This window comes from Hyalella azteca, unplaced genomic scaffold, assembly GCF_000764305.2.
Source record: "Hyalella azteca isolate HAZT.00-mixed unplaced genomic scaffold, Hazt_2.0.2 contig6741, whole genome shotgun sequence".
NCBI lineage: Eukaryota > Metazoa > Arthropoda > Malacostraca > Amphipoda > Hyalellidae > Hyalella > Hyalella azteca.
This window is the reverse complement of record NW_025936893.1, coordinates 341,602-358,928: the sequence shown is the minus strand read 5'-3', so window position 1 is coordinate 358,928 and position 17,327 is coordinate 341,602. Positions and strand designations below refer to the sequence as shown.

General features: G+C 36.1%; 1 protein-coding gene and 1 long non-coding RNA gene across 2 annotated transcripts in view; one reads left to right on the top strand and one right to left on the bottom strand.

Moving 5' to 3' along the window:
* The window catches only part of LOC108668644, a 62,663-nt gene that overhangs the window by 38,483 nt on the left and 6,853 nt on the right, over positions 1–17,327 (top strand). Inside the window, exons 34-47 of the mRNA XM_047880978.1 lie at positions 1,126–1,341; positions 1,839–1,946; positions 2,822–2,899; positions 3,280–3,333; positions 4,819–5,058; positions 5,850–5,915; positions 8,700–8,882; positions 9,143–9,193; positions 10,068–10,253; positions 11,587–11,646; positions 12,014–12,181; positions 12,627–13,067; positions 13,458–13,532; positions 15,035–15,097. Of these exons, the coding sequence (XP_047736934.1) occupies positions 1,126–1,341; positions 1,839–1,946; positions 2,822–2,899; positions 3,280–3,333; positions 4,819–5,058; positions 5,850–5,915; positions 8,700–8,882; positions 9,143–9,193; positions 10,068–10,253; positions 11,587–11,646; positions 12,014–12,181; positions 12,627–13,067; positions 13,458–13,532; positions 15,035–15,097 (1,989 nt within the window). The remainder of the gene's footprint in view (positions 1–1,125; positions 1,342–1,838; positions 1,947–2,821; positions 2,900–3,279; positions 3,334–4,818; positions 5,059–5,849; positions 5,916–8,699; positions 8,883–9,142; positions 9,194–10,067; positions 10,254–11,586; positions 11,647–12,013; positions 12,182–12,626; positions 13,068–13,457; positions 13,533–15,034; positions 15,098–17,327) is intronic.
* Positions 16,482–16,936, bottom strand: LOC125178057. The gene is made up of 2 exons (XR_007156770.1): positions 16,796–16,936; positions 16,482–16,587 (listed from the first exon to the last, which is right to left on the bottom strand). It is a non-coding gene; the product is annotated as an uncharacterized LOC125178057 (long non-coding RNA).

Below are 17,327 nucleotides of genomic sequence, written 5' to 3'. Positions count from 1 at the left end.
AAAAACATATTCCACAATACCAATCATTGTTCAATATTTAATTATTTTGAATAAAATTAAATATTCAAGCGGATTTAATAAAATTGAGACTGCTACTTGTTTAAATTATTATACATTGATATATGAATGTAATAGTAGACTCTCAAAACTCGAGTAAAATGGAAACAGGCGAAATCATTATTTAAACATTCATATATGCCATGTATCCATAAAACAAAAAACAACGTCCCATTCAAGAAACGTCACATTTAAAATCTGATTTGTGTACGAAATTATCCGAACTTTTGAAAAGAGTTCAGGATTTTTTTCGAGCCAGCAGAATTTCTTTTTCATGTTGAGCATAACTAAAGCAGTTGTCGATGCAAATGGCTTTGGGTCGGAGCCTGTCGTGTGTGCTTTTACTGCGCTACTGGCATGTTTGATTGCGCTGCAGAACGTTGCTAGGAAATGTCTAAATATTTGATGGATTTACAATGACTACAGAAGCTCGCGTTAAAGATGAGTTTAAAATAAATCTGATATAAATATTATCCTCAGTTATAATGTTTTCAAATTTTCATTTCGAGAAAGGGGTCAATAATTATAGTGGTTCTTCTTAAAACTATAGCTTTGTGCATAAAAACATGTAGCAAATATAAAGCATTTTAATCTGTTAAATTTTATTTCAGCTAAATATTATGAAAAATTAAATTTGTATCCAAAATGATGCGATAATTATCGTTGATGACTGGCGCGATGCTGAAATAGAATTCATGCAATTCAAAATCAAAAGTGATGCAATCAAAAGCCACTAGGAATAGTTTTAGGGTGGATCGGCATTTAAAAATATTCACGAATAAAGGCATTGCATCACGAGGATAATTTCGTGGCAAACTACGTCATACAAGTCAAACCTAATTGCAGGGGCGCGTAAGTTTGATTAAATAAATAAAAGAAATGATACTTACGATAAGACTTTGCAAAAAAATTTTGTGAAGACTCTAGCGAAACGAATCGCTTATTAAAAAGTACACTATTGCTTACCACTACAGGAACAAATTGGGTGTTAAGGTATGAAAAATACTGGTTTTGAATAACAACGCGACTACTTTTAGTAAACATTTTTGACTTGCTTTTCTGCAACAGGCGGAAAACTCGTGGCTCTGACAAGCGAAGGCATCCCTTGCCAACTGCCATTCCAATATGGTAATCAAGCATACCTTTCCTGCGTGGACGACACGCGTTCTCCGTGGTGCGTGGTGGGAGAGAAACATTCCGTGTCGACCTCCTTGTTGCGTGATGGCAGCTACGTGACTTCTCCCCAGACAGAAATCGTCTACGGAGTCTGTCTCGCTCACTGGGGTAAGTTTCTACTCATAGGGTTAGTCATAACCCATGGTAGGAGGGTAAGTCATGGGGTAAGTCATAACCCATAGGGTAAGTCATAGCCCCCCAGTCAAAATTCGAAGCAGTATTTGAACCGAGCCGGCGCCGCGCAGGGAAGGCTAGCAGTGGGAAAGCAGGCTTTCGGCAGACATGTTCTTTTTTGAGGCATTTAAATAAAATAAATGAAAATCACGATGCAAATCGGCGGCTCAAAGTGATATCAGTTTGAATTCTGCTTCAAATCTGCTGGTATGAAGGTATTCCCGATCAATAAATGTTATTTCAATCAGTGAGACTCTTGCTTGGAATTAAAATTAAAGTTCATTGTAAGATAAACTTTAAAAATTAGCACGATCCTAATAAATCTTAAATGCTTGTAAAATTAAGATATTGTGAAACCGAAGTAAGTTAAAAGAAATGAATACTTTTTGTTATAAATACGCACCTCGTATCTAATTATAGTCATTGTGCAGGTCACAAGAAAGTTCAAGTTACGAGACAAGGTCACTTGTGCACGTTTCCTTTTGAATTCGAGGACCGCATGCACTCCACCTGTGTTTATAATTCTTCAGCTCCCCCTGGTGAGCGGCGTTCATTTTGTCAATATTATGTGTCATGCTCTATATAAGCAGTTACAAAAATATTTACAATTTAAAATAAGACCAAACAAGTATGAACCGTTAAGGGTTTTCGTTAACATTTCCTTCGGCATTAAAAAAGATCATTATGTTGAGTAATGAGCAGGAAGTTTTAATTAAGTAGTTAAATGAAATAATATTTGAATAATGTTGTGCAGTTCAGCAGTAAATAATAAGATGTAGGTCAGGTAAAGAGAGGAAACCCTTAGCAATAACGCAAGCACTTGAAGCAATTGATAATCATTCGAAAATTTATTCAGTAATTTGAGCGTAAAATTGAGATAATTTAATAGTGATTTTAGAGTAGTCCAAAGAGTTATTTTCACTCCAATAACGAAATTTAGTTTTTCCCACTTGCCAATATTTTAGACCGGCTATATCTATACAATTGATCGTGGAAAACAATAATATCATGCTCTCATAATATTATTAGGTTGCACTTAACGAATCTACACAAATTTTACTCGTTTTTCAATACTAATTAAGTTGCACTTAACGAATCTACACAAATTTTACTCGTTTTTCAATACTAATTTAGTTGCACTTAACGAATCTACACAAATTTTAATCGTTTTTCAATACTAATTAAGTTGCACTTAACGAATCTACACAAATTTTCCTCGTTTTTCAATACTAATTAGGTTGCACTTAACGAATCTACACAAATTTTCCTCGTTTTTCAATACTAATTAAGTTGCACTTAACGAATCTACACAAATTTTCCTTGTTTTTTAATACTTATTAGTTTGCACTTAACGAATCTACAAAAATTTTCCTCGTTTTTCAATACTTAAAAGACTAAATTTAAAATACTTCAGGCTTCCGTCTGTGGTGCGCAACTGAGGTGACGCCGTCTGGACATGTAGTCAAGTCCGGGATCTGCTTCGAGGAAAATGGTGATTTGAGTTATTTCATTGTTATTTTTACTTTCACTCTACAAAATGTTCAAACTTTGGTATTAATAACCATTTTATTTTCTTTTTCAAGTTTTAAGACTTGGGTAGTCTCAAGTTTAAATTGCGAATTGCAACAACGTTATTTGTTGTGTTCCCTGAATTTAGTTTTCGTCCGGCATGAAATTTGTAACAAAATCGTTGCATCATAATGGTAAATGTTATAAACTGACGTGCAATACTCGTGCATAAAAAATTAGGCCAATAACTATGATTTAAACTTTGTGCCGGCGCAAATGCTTAAACACATGGAGTTGATTAACAAATTATAATAATTTAGTGTTTTCATTATTATTATATATTATTTAGTGTCTCTCATGCAGATACTCCTCGACTGTCGAGTACTCTTCTCGTAGAAGTGTATCCGCATCTAAACCGTAAGTTTTCATTTTCTTATGGTTTCATCTATAAACTTTCCTAACAAATTTTTAACAAAATTCTACTATTCTTAGCTCAAAATTAGCTCGTACATAAACGAAAAAGTAATATTTTACTGCAATAATTATTTCACTGCATAAACGTTTGTTTACCGAATGTAGAGAATAAAGAATAAAAAATCGGTGAGATATAATTCCTACTATGAATTTTCATTACCTTTACTTAATTTTAAAATAGTTATGGGAAGTATTTTCTTCACATAACTTCTAACGCATGGCTTCATAGAACGGAAGAAAGTCATGCTCGATTCCAGCTTTTCTTGCGATGAAATTGAATACTGCATAAAATTTTTAATGCTGTCATCATGCATTAGAGAAGATAAAATCCCTTGCATCTTATTTAGAAAATTCCATTCAACTGACATTGTCTTGACTTAAATAAATATAAATACGTTTCTTTCACCCTGTTGACAATTCATGCTTTGAACATCGGCGGCCAACCGTCTGTCAACGAGTGGCCAAAAATATCACGATATTCCTGCGTGGACTTTTTAACGAGCTCTACATAAGGTTGGATTTTGGCTCTACTATAGAACTCGTGTTTTCGAAATCCTTTCGAAAGAATGGAAGAGAATTCTCCGCTCTGTGAGGAGCCTTTCTTTCTTTGGCCCTTCGACCGTTGTGAATTAGAGCCGTCGTAACTGTCACCTACACTACAAAGTTCATTATTGCCTTGACAAGCTCAAGTGCATGCGAGCACAAGCTGTGCATCGCTGCATTATGTACAAGCGGTCATTTCTTTGCAGGAATGACCTTCCGCGACGCAAGTTGCGCAGTATGCAAGGGCCAATTAATTAGCACACTGACAAAATGTTTTAAATTTTATTCATTTCGTGTTAAAGTAAAAGTGATGAGAGTCAAACACATTTAGAATCGAACGAGTTTAATTAGGCATTACTTGGTTGTGCATGTGCTTCATATTTTTAAGTTTAAATTTTGCTGATTATTCATGAGCGCTTGAAGTTTATCATATACACTAGTCGACAACAGCCTGCTTCAAGTTAAAATTACACTATTTTTTCCAATATCAAAGACGAACTGTGAAGAAATTTTTTAAACAAGGCAAACACGAAAATAAAGAAATTTTTGTTCCTTCACTGAACGGAATGAAATTGACTGAATTAAAAAAGCAGTCCGAAAATCGTCAAAATCATCCAACTGAAGGAGGCCAAGGGCACATTTTTTCAATTTGTGTTTCTTGTAGTAAAAAATTCTTTCCCAACATATTTTTTCGAATAATCGCGTTTTTTCGGCCTGGTAAAATGCAGCGCAGAAGGATTTTGTCAATAACTTGAATTAAAGCTGCCAAATTCAGAGTATTGATGGGATATAATAATTATAAAACTCAGATATCTTCGCTATTTTTAAAATGACAGATTTACTTACAAATAAGTTCATTATTAATTTATAACTGTATTTTTTCAGTGATTTTCCCGAGCATCCAAACGCTGGGCAACCGTTGGTGCGTGTTCCCGTTCTCGTATAACAAAAAACTGTACACTACCTGCACCCAAGCACCAATCATCCCAGGCTCAATGATTGGCGGCTCAATGCAAGCATATTTTGACCAAAATACTGACAGTCACCGCGGCCATTACTGGTGCGCCACCTCGCTGGCTCTCGACGGCAGCCCTATAGAGTACGACATTTGTGACCCGAACTGGCGTGAGTATACGTACGTACAGTTTATTATAGCTGACGCAAACACTAAGGACAGTTTAATATAACTGACACGTATACTAAGTATAGTTTATTATAGCTGACACATATACTACGTACAGTTTATTGTAGCTGACACAAATTACGTATAGTTTATTGTAGCTGACACATACTGTATATACAACGTATAGCTTACTAAACCCGACACATATAGTACATCTAGTTTATTATAGTCGACAGCAAAACTGTTTATGTGAAGAATTAGGATGCGGCTGAAACTTTTAGATTTATAAGATGTTATGATATATTAAATGAAGTTATAACTCTTTAGGAGAAGTTAGGATGCATCTTGAGATACTGTGATATGTTTTGAGATGTTTGGATGAATGAGGAGAACTTCGAAGGTACTTTGTGAAGTTAAGAGTAATTGAGGAAAGTCGACATCTGGAATAATTAAGATGTATCTAGGGAAATTAACATGAATCGGGAAAGGTTAATATTCTGCAGGAGTTAGGTTTAGTCGGAAGAAGTTATGATGAATCGAATGAATATAAAAAATTCGGGCGATAATGATATACTTATGGCCGCATAAAAAAGAATCAGAAGAATTATCTCAATTCCACTTTTTATCATACAAATTGGTTACAAGAACATGCTGATTACATGATCATGCTGATTACGTGGTTACAAGAACATGCTGATTACATGATCATTTTAAAGACATATAGCCAATCTGATTTCTGCTTATTGATGATTTATGCTTCTTACTGAAATTTAATCACAATTATTGTCCACAGAGGCCGTTTATAAAAACTTTACTCGAAGTCTACGGTATAAAACGAACTTAAATCAGCTCGAAAAAGGTGAGTTTTTTTCTTTTGCTATTCACACTCTAGTTGACGTGCCAACTTACCTAAAATATTCATACTGGTTTTTCAGGGTTCAATAACTTTTCAAACAAAAGATTCAGCTAAAGCTGCATTAATATAACGATATTCACTAACAAATATTAATACGGATCTGTTCAGTTAATCAACTCAACTCAACTTCGGTTAATAACAAATAAAATAAATAAAATCAACTTCGGTAAATAACAAATAAAATAAATAAAATCAACTTCGGTTAATAACACGTTAAGTGCGGCGCGACCCACCGGTGAGTTGCAGGTAGTTTTTTCCGGACAAAGTCCGCGTTTTCGTTTTTTTTATTGTGTTGTCCGTCAAAAATTTATGATGTCGGCACTTCCTTATTAAAATTTAAAAAGTACGAAACAATAATAATTTAATATATGCACCGTAACCTAGAAATTTACTCGTAAATATTGAATTATAGGCTTTTTTTGTCCGCGGACTTGGTGGCTTCAATCAAAATTATCAATCCCACTTTGGACGCATCATTGTATCATCACCACGAAAATCTCGAATTTTTAGTCAAGACTTCGTTGAGTTTCGATTTGGCGGTGAAATTTAGAATAAAAGAAACTCTCTCGTTACCTGGCAGTGAGGAAGAGCTTGCATTGTAATCCCTCGCCAAACAACGGTAACTTTAACGCCTCTTGAGATAATCTCCTCTGGGGGACCGCTTCGTTCCCTTGTGGTCCTTAGGGGCGATTGGAAGACGTGTTTACAAAGATCTCGCAGGTGGCCACAGTCCTTTGACAGCAGACGTTAACAGTTGCAAAAATCGTGTAAAAATGTTTAGAATTTTGAAATACGTCATAAAAATAATTTTAACTAACACTTACGGCACGTACAATGTGTGCTTATGACGCATTTACGAATACAATTTGAACTATTATTAAATATATGAATAAGTTTGTGGATTTTCAACGAACGTTAGGTACTTGAGCAACATTTTACCCTCAAACTTCCATCTCCCTATTAGTAAAGATTTTATTTCTTTCCTTAGATGATTTTGAATGTAAAAATCCTCCATTCTTCTTGTGTGCTAGTCAATTTAAACTTTATTACAATTATCATAACCTCTGACAGCAGAATTGCAATAGATTCGATTGGTCGCTGGTGTTTCTTTGTACACGAGCCTGAACATCGGAAAGCTTTTGTTTTGTTTCAGAAAGCTATGCCTTTTCACTTCGATGTGTTTGTAGAAACACTTCGCAATAGAAAAACAATGAAGACCTGGAATTTACTTATTTCTTTTCGGTGCCTCTGCCAACACCAGACGCAACTTTGCATTCAGCGCCGAGCGTAGCCGATGTTTCGGCTGTTGTGGGCCTGGCGAGTATCAGGAGAATGATAGCGAGGCTCAAAACCTTCCTCTGGATGTTTATTTACATGGAAATGGTAGGAAAGTCTCGGCCATCGATCCAAAAGCCCTACGCTCCCAAAAACTCCTGATTTTTGTTCAATAGAGTGACATGTTTATTATTTTCTTTTGTCCGGAGATAAGGCGCAGTGTACTCTTTTTCGTGGCTTATTTTTGCTAGAGTTTTCCACATAGTCTCTCCTCTGGAAATTGACGCTTCATAATAGCCATGCTCGATATTTTCTGGTCCGGAAATGGGACGTCCTCAGAGTGCCTCATCGAATCCGGCCGTCACATTTTTCATTCGTGCATTTCTAACTTTCTGGAATTTTTAGATGAAAATGTAGCGTCACCTTTACATTGCGCATCCCTCTGAGTTGAATTTGTAGCATGTAAGTCTACATACCTGCAACATTAAATAAATTTTTTTCACGTATATTCGTTTTCAATGGATTTAACTCGGCGATTTCTATTCTGCTTTATTATTGAAATCGGTTTCTAAAAACGTACAACGTACAAGTGCAAATTGTTGAGATAAAATTCGCATTGCACTTCAAGCATAACTGAGAAGTGAAATCGTTAGTTTCCAGCGTAAAATCAGTTGTACATGGTGAGATTAATCTTCAGAATCAAAGCACACGTGCCGAATATTATCTTCAATTCACTTGAGACCCTGCATAAAACTAAAACTTGAGACACTAATAGGTTTCTATTCAGAAATTTTATTAATAAAAGGTCGACTTTGAAGATCGTAATAAAAATGTGAAATTATTTGATTTCAGAGTCGGCACTCCCAGTTGAACAGACGGTCGCCAGTTCGTTAGCGAGCTGTCCATGACTCTTTTATTCAATGCAAAAGTGTAATGAAATTTTAATGGAAATATGCTACTTTAACTAAGGGGATGCCGTTTGTTTTTCCAAAGTTCCTTTCGCCGTTTATTTTTACGGTACCATTATTACGGCAGCCTCCAATCCCTTTCATATTAAATGGTTTCACTAACTCTGGTTAAAATGGAAATGAAAACATATAACATTATCATTTCACGCTGTTCTCTGAAAATGGTCTTATTAAATTGATAGATGCTCATAATTTAGATCTATGCCATTGACCAGCTAACTTTTATGATATTCTCCACGCATGAAATTACTCATGCGTCTTCGGATTCCATCTACCAAGATTTGTATGTTGAAAATTTAAATATTACTTTTTGGCGCATTTTTTCATTTATGGAAAAAATGCACTATTGTGCTAGTCATGTCCGTCCGTCTGTCTGTCTGTCCGTAACTTCACGTTTTCGTTGACGAGAAAATGCGCTCTCTGTCACTCACTGCATTGAATACTGAGTTATATTTTTTAAGATGTTAAGTTGTTTTTTTAACAGACATACTCGTGAAAATCGAGACGAAAAAAGGCCACTTCTGCAGCGTACCGTTTGTGTACCAAGGCTTGCAGTATTACGGATGTGTCACAGTGGAAGCTGGCAAGTCTGTACGCCCTTGGTGTGCGATCTCAGTCACAACAAAGGGCTCTCCTATTCTCACTGATGAATGTGTACCTAACTGGGGTGAGTAATTAAGTCGGTAATAATTAAGTCAGAATGAATAGTTTGTGGCGCTCTTATTTGGGATAACGAATATATTTTAATTCAAGTATTTTTTGCCAACAAACAGATTCAAATGCATGTTTATAAATAATGCACAAATGCGTGGCAATGCACCACTTTACGTAATAATATTCAAATGGTTTTAATTTTAAATTCGATATATTTGGTTTTTCAACGCTGTAAAATTCATTTATCTTTTGTCGTTACTTTTTCGTTTTCAGATTTGAACTATCCTGCTTCAGCTCTAAAGCCACTGCCAGTTCTTCCACGAGGTGATTATTCGGCTCAATTTCGCCTTATTTCGAGTTTTAATTCTGTCTCATCTTTTTATGAAAAAAGTTTGTTATAACAACTGCAAATTTATGAGTGAAATTAAGCTTGGGTGTTGTGTTACTTCGAAATGGGTGCTATAAAATCGAGGAGATAGGAAGCATTAATCAATTTCAGCATTCATTCAAAATATTTTCCGATTTGCTGTCGTACTCCGGCTCATGTGTAAAGTGGCAATTCTTCCTTTACGAGGAAAAAATATCAGCTTCGAAAAATCATGTTTTTTAGTGGATTTTTTCTCAGAATATCAAAATATTTTATCAGTAAATCACGCGAAGGAAAATATTCACCATCTCAACTCTACTCTCTAAATCCCTTGTGAATACTAAAAGTATTTCGAAAACACAGAAACTTTGTCATTAATTAATTTTTACAGTAAATTTTCACGCCTCGTTTTTTTCTGCATTAAGTATTTCGTGCATTTCTCCGTATAAATTTTCTACGTTAAATTTTATTAGAAAAAGCTAATGGCTAGACGTCCGGCTGCACTGGTTAATGACATGCATCTCATTATTATCGCATGATTGATACATAAATTAATCGTCGTAATTGAAAGCACTCGTTTCATTGAAATTGGCAAGCACGTCTGTTACCACAACCGTGCATCAATCTTATGAGCTCATAAGTTTTACGAAGATAATTTTCTATATTTAGCGCATTTTCTCTTTATATAAAAAATGCACTATTGTGCTCGCCATGTCCGTCTGTCTGTCTGTCCGTCCGTGACTTCATGTTTTCGTCTACGAGAAAATGCGCTCTCTGTCACTCACTGCAGTGAGTACTGAGTTATATATATATATTTTTTCAACTTTACAGACGCTTCTCCTTCATCGTCACTCCGTCAAACAACGGACACCATCATCACAGCCAGCGGAGTCCCTTGCATCATCCCATTCCTCTACCAAGGACTCGTCCACAGTTCATGTATCGGTGATACGAAACCCTGGTGTCCGACGCAGCTTGATGCAACTGGGGCTCCTTTAGCTTGGGATTATTGTCCAGGTATGTTGGTATTAACAACGTCTCATTTCATTATAGGCTGTAGTTCTGCTGACTCGAAATCATTGGTTCATATGCTTTCATCTTCTTTTCACTTCACTTTAATATATATTTACTTTAATGCAATTATCACTTTAATTAATGTATACATAACACCAAACACTATTCCCGTGTAACATTGCTATGGTTTGGATTTATAGTGTAGCGGGCCATTTTATGTCCGTGCTCTGGTTTTAAAATCGCCGCACTTCTCTAAGCAAGACAAGAAAGAAAAATTGAATGAATATTTTCTTGGGAAGAAGCTGGTAGCTTATGAGTAGCCCATTCCTTCCTGAACTATAAATGATAGTTGATTCCTTTTTGTGACAGTATCTGACATTTCTGCATAAGCTAAATCTGCTGTATAACTTAAAATCTGTGCGCTAATTAGTATAAACACATAGATTTGCTTGTATGTAATCACTTAATTGATGTTCGCGAAGTTTTCCTTGAATCTGTACTTTATTCTGACGTGTATTGAAATATATTTGTGCTCTTTTCAATTAGTATAAACACATATATTTGCTTGTATGTAATCACTTAATTGATGTTCGCGAAGTTTTCCTTAAATCTGTACTTTATTCTGACGTGTATTGGAATATATTTGTGCACTTTTCAATACTGGACGTAGTTCATGGTCATCTTCGTTTACTAGGGCCAGCAGGCAGAAACTGAGAATGATGATAATGTAGAGCATTTGTCCCATCACAATAACATTTAATAATTATGTGAAGGTTTTAATGCACTCCTCATATTGGTGCGATTTTTAAAACATTTCTTAGAATATATCGGACTTATTACTTTGTGCTAGAGGAAAAGTAACTTAAATATTCAAACTAAAGTCCGTGGATTTTCTTCAGAAATGATGTTAAAATGTGGAACATTTGCCGTGGAATTTTTTATATATTATGAAAGTTTCGCTACAGAGGTAAGTAGATTTTGGTAGCAGAAAGCTGACTGTAATGTAGCGTTTACCATCGAATTTTCAGTGATTCATCTTCCATTTAGAGTGTAAAAAGTTAAAAACACATATTTTTTGGAATTAAATGTGATCTAAAATAATGAAATATAATATAAATTTATTAATAGCAAGTAGTATTAAATAACGATATCCAGCATAGATCCATTTTTTGCAATCTTTTTGCTTTTTTGCAATCCACACAATCTTTTCTTAATCCACTGAGACCCTCCATTCAATGTCCATATTTCAGTACAATGGCCTCGCGTTTCACAAATTGCACGTACTTGCTTTCGAAGCAACGTTAAATTTATCGGAATTTAATCGGGCCATTTCCAGAATCGCTGTCTAATGCTACCCGAGGGAGAACAGATGGGTTACCCCCCGCCCCATTGCAAGGTGTGTGCCCCAGTGCATGTGTGAGATTAATGCATTTCAGAGATGGACAAATACTGGTAATGACGGAAGATATGTTCAATAATACTGTGTTAATGTCAGTGCATTGCAGGAGTGCCAGAATGTTGTGCCTGAATTAGTATTGATGATATGTTTCTAATAATATCGCTGGTATTGATTCAGGATTTCATCAGAATTGTCGAATATGGTGTAATCTAAGCCCGTAAAAAAATCAATGAATGATTTATTAAATGAATATGAATTATTAATAAAATATCAAATACATAATAAAATAATGACCATATTAAAAATATATATTTCAAACATAAATAAACTACATTTATTCAACAAAAATTAATCTTACTATCAGCCGCGCACACGTTCACGGTGAAAGGCCTACGGTGCGTGTTTCCCTTCGTCTACGAAGGCGTCACGTACGAGACATGCGCGTCTGTAGGAGGCGGCCGCCTGTGGTGCGCTACAGAGGTGGACGTGTTCGGCGCACCTACGTCTATTGATGACTGTATCACGAGTGATGGTGCGTTAGCTCAATATTTGGGAATTGTATTTTCATTAAAAGAGTTTTACAGAGCTTATGGGTATCAATGTGTGAACAGTAAGAGGCGATTACTGAAATAAGTTTCAATTAGCAGCTTAAACAAGTAACTCCGAGTCCGTTTCATTATTATTTTTTTTTCAAGTTGACCAATTTCATTTTACTGACTTGGTATTTTTGGAATTCATATTTGTGTTAATGTCAATTCATATTTGTCACATAATTAACATCTTTAACATAATCCTAATTTTTATTCTATCGTTACTAAAATCAATTGTCAGGTTGACAATTGACAAGATGTACAAGATTTAATTATAGTACTCGATGGCAATTCAAAATACATCTATTTCTCTTTCTATGCTTGGTCATGTCAATAACCTAAGTTATACATTTTCCTTGCTTATTTGCTAACTGCAATAACTTTCAGATTCTTCAAACCGAGCGGCAGTAGTGATGACCCGAAGCGGTTTTCCATGCATCTTCCCATTTTATTACGATCAACACCACTTTTCAGCATGCACATACTACTCCACCAACCGTTTGGACTTGATCAAATCCAATGTATTTAGCAGCTTTGATCCAGCAAAACTTTCTTCGACCCCCGGCCACTTCACGTTCACTCCACCTCATGGGGATGGCAATAAATTTGCCCCGGGCGTTTTACGCGACACTGAACGCTTTCCTCGCTCCATGCTTGACGGAGGACATAAAGATTTTGCGGCTATCTCGCAAGCTGAAGTGGCAAGATTATCGGGAATCAATTCCGGCCGCCATGCTGTTAAAGAAGACACTGCCTGGTGTGCCGTGGCCGTGAGCTTAGAAGGAGTGGTCACCATGAAGAGCGAATGTGTTGGGAATTTCGAAACAGGTAAAAATGGTTAAAAATATATAATTTTTAAATAAATATCTGAAATTCTACTATCTTGGATTAATCTACTATCTACTATATCTTGAATTAAATATGAAATCTCGTCGGATGAAGATTTTGCTTCAAAAAAAGACAAATATTAGATCAATAAATGGAAATCAAATGGAATACAACAAAATATTACAACGGTTTCAAGGAACTTTTGAACGAAATAAGTCAATCAACGATAAATGAAACAAGATTTACGATTTTCAGTTTTAAGTACCTTGGTTCCATTTTTTCCAATATAATTTTTTGTGGCTTTGCATTTTGTTAGCATGTAGGTCGCAAATTTCAGACTATTTAAATCTTAACAATGGCTGAGTGCTAACGATGTATTGTGTGTGGCAGACATTGGCGATCGAACTTTCCAAGCTTTCTACACGTCGTCACTGCAGGAGAATTTCGGCAGACCCAAGACTCATGGTAAGTATTGCGGAGGTCTTTTAACGCGTTTGGAGGGTATTATGGAGGTAACTTTACGATTATTGATTAATATTGCGAAGATAACTTTACGATTATTGATTAATATTGCGAAGATAACTTCACGATTATTGATAGATATTGCGAAGACAACTTCACGATTATTGATGGATATTACGAAGTTAACTTCACCGTTATTGATGGATATTACGAAGTTAAATTCACGATAATTGATTAATATTACGAGGTTAACTTGACGATTACTGATGGATATTACGAAGTTAATTTCACGATTATTGATGTATATTACGAAGTTAAATTAACGGTAATTGATTAATACAACGTGGTTAACTTGATGATTATTGACTAATATTATGATGTTAACTTCATGATTATTTATAAGTATTACGATGGTAACTTCACGATTACTGACGGATAATACGGAGGTAACTGAACGATTTTTAGTGAGTAACTTCATTCGATTGATGTACGACTAACGCGGCGAAACATGAATCGTGAATTTTATATATTTTTTCCTTCTAATTTGTAAATATGAGTGCATCCATTTCTTTGTGTTTAATTTAAAATTATTTGTTATAAATTTAATTTTATTACTCGTTTATATTGATAATAATTTTTTATAATGAATTGCACTCAATCTAATTTATATATACAACTTCTTTCACTAGCATGAGTATCTGCTCGATGAATGGACAATGGACACACTGTTTTTTTATCCGTGAACCCTGAGCCTATTATCCTTTTTCAATTATCATATACGTCAATCTTCTATTTCCATGAATATCTTCACTATTGTTCTCCTCGAACAATCAACACTCCAAAAGTTGATTAGCACTTTGCGTTCTTTAAGTTTAAAAACACTTCAACTGCACGAATCGACCGTTTTTTCCCATTTACGAATATTTCACATTACTTCAATGCACAAAATTATTAATAAATAATATTTATTAAATTATTTAAATAATAAAATATTAATAAAGATTAGGCTGAATTATTATTAAATAATTTACCCTCCCTAAGTTTTTAAACACTTCACACTCCATGAGCTAACAAACTCTTCACAAATTGTTGTGTTACGTACCCTTCACACTCCTCCAATAAATAACCCTTCATACCACATGAATTTATGAACACTTCACACTCCCCTAATTTACTAACACTACATGCTGCATGAATTTAGGAGCACTTCAAACTCCCTCAATTTAATAACTCTTCACGCTGCATGAGTTCACAAACACTTTACACTTCTTGAGGTCACGAACTTTCTACAACTCTTCAATTTTGATAAGTTTCACACGCCCTCAAATATCAAATTGCCTCTCTCTATAAAATTCTCGAACCTTCTATTTTGTCCTCCTCAACACAACAGCCTTTTTTTCTATCATCTTTCAAAGACCTTCGGAGAAAAAATCAAAATTTCCGTTCGCTCTAGAATTATGACTCGCGTGTAGGAAGCTTCTCATCATTGTTTACATTTTTTGCAGATGTTAACTTGATGGAAAAATTCCTGAAGGAAGATGAGTCCGCTTGGTCCAGGGCCCTGAGGGGTAAGTGAAAATTTTCCCTCTATTCAAACCTGTATTGAAGTTAGGCCAGAAACTGTTATGTTGTGAAGAAACTGGTGAAGGGGCTTGTGGATGAAAGGGGCTTGTTGGTGAAGGGGCTTGTTGGTGAAGGGGCTTGTTGGTGAAGGGCTTGTTGGTGAAAGAGCTTGTTGGTGAAGGGCTTGTTGGTGAAGGGGCTTGTTGGTGAAGGGGCTTGTTGGTGAAGTTTGTTGGTGAAGGGGGCTTGTTGGTGAAGGTGGCTTGTTGGTGAAGGGTTTTGTTTGTGAAAGGGCTAGTTGGTGAAGGGGTTTGTTGGTGAAGGGGTTTGTTGGTGAAGGGGTTTGTTGGTGAAGGGGTTTGTTGGTGAAGGGGCTTGTTGGTGAAGGGGTTTGTTGGTGAAGGGTTTGTTGGTGAAGGGTTTGTTGGTGAAGGGGTTTGTTGGTGAAGGGTTTTGTTGGTGAAGGGGTTTATTGGTGAAGCGGCTTGTTGGTGAAGGGGTTTGTTGGTGAAGGGGCTTGTTGATGAAAGGGCTGGTTAGTGAAGGGGTTTGTTGGTGAAGTGGTTTGTTGGTGAAGGATCTTGTTGGTGAAGGGGCTTGTTGGTGAAGGGGCTTGTTGGTGAAGGGGCTTTTTGGTGCAGGGGCTTTTTGGTGCAGGGGCTTGTTGTTGAAGGAGCTTGTTGGTGAAAGGGCTTGTTTGTTGTTGGTGAAAGAGCTTGTTGGTGAAAGGGCTTGTTTGTTGTTGGTGAAAGAGCTTGTTGGTGAAGGGGCTTGTTGGTGAAGGGTTTGTTGGTGAAGGGGCTTGTTGGTGAAGGGGCTTGTTGGTGAAGGGCTTGTTGGTGAAGGGCTTTTTGGTGAAGAGGCTTGCTGGTGGAAGGGCATGTTGGTGAAGGGAATGCATCAGGTTACTTGTAGCGAGCATCACGCATAATTGTGTAATTATTTGGAATACGGTCAACAAATGAACATTCAATCGCCCTAGGCCCACGATTAATCTTTTTGGTTAAGCATATTGTTGTGGGAGAGCTTACAACATATATATGCTACCCGTCAATATTGTGGACGTGATAGTGAAAAGGGGAAACTTCAATTACTAAAGCTACATAGCTTTATTGAGAACTTACAAAAAAGCTAAACCTTAGCTGGCCTAGAGTATCATACATTAGTCCCTATATACAAGACATGCTAAAAGGTGTATACGACAAAAAAAAGACCCAACTCAAAAAATACATAGATGCTAGGATGACGCACTGCGAAATAATTACACGACAAGCAAAAATAACCATTTCAGTTACGAAGACCAAAACCATTGTTGAAGAATTGGTCTGTACGTCAATTCGCGGCAAGCGGGAACTCCCGACTACACGAACTATAGGGTTCCTCCTCCAGTGAAGTTTATTCGTTTCAGGTTTTCCATTACAGTGGGAATTCCAAGGAACTTCACTTAAGTTCTCTGAACCTCGAGCCAGAAGGTAAATCCGGTGCCCACGTCCACCTGGAACATCCATCAAATACACAAAATAGGTTTAATATAATAGTCAAACTAAGCTGTTCCACAAAATTACAGTCGATCGGGGGATGTTTGCCAGTATTTATCCTGTGCATCTCCACATGTTAGAAATGTGCAAATAAACAGTGTAGAACTTTAAACCAAGGTAATCGTTAGGTCGTGTACCATATATTCACAAGATGCATAGGCTTACCCGCCACTTAAAGAGATCATGAATGTCACCTCTGCTGTATTCTAATAACAATAGGAACAATTTTCGGTATTGAATCTTAATAAAATTACGGAATAATTGCCAAAGATTCACGCGACACGAGGTTGCAATCACCACCCCACGCTGATCATTAAAAAGAGACAGGGCGAATGCAACGCATCCTACTCGTTGCCAGCGTGAACCTGGACAAACAAAAGACAGACGTATAGCGCAGCTACAATATGAAGGCCTTTGCAACATTAGATCAGAACCTTGGCAAATAATTACAATGCATAAAAATTACAAGACATTGATGCAAATTACCGAAAAATATGTTGATATACTCTAATTAAAGATGGTCCGTAGATAAAATCTTTTAAATGGAACTCGTAGAATAACTTAGGAAAAGATTATAACTATGCGTTGAACTGGGACGAAATTTTGGAGGTATCTGGTAGTTGAAATGTATTTTAAATCCTACATGCTAGATTTCCCGTCAACACTTCATGTTAATTAATACCTTCTTTTTACAAGA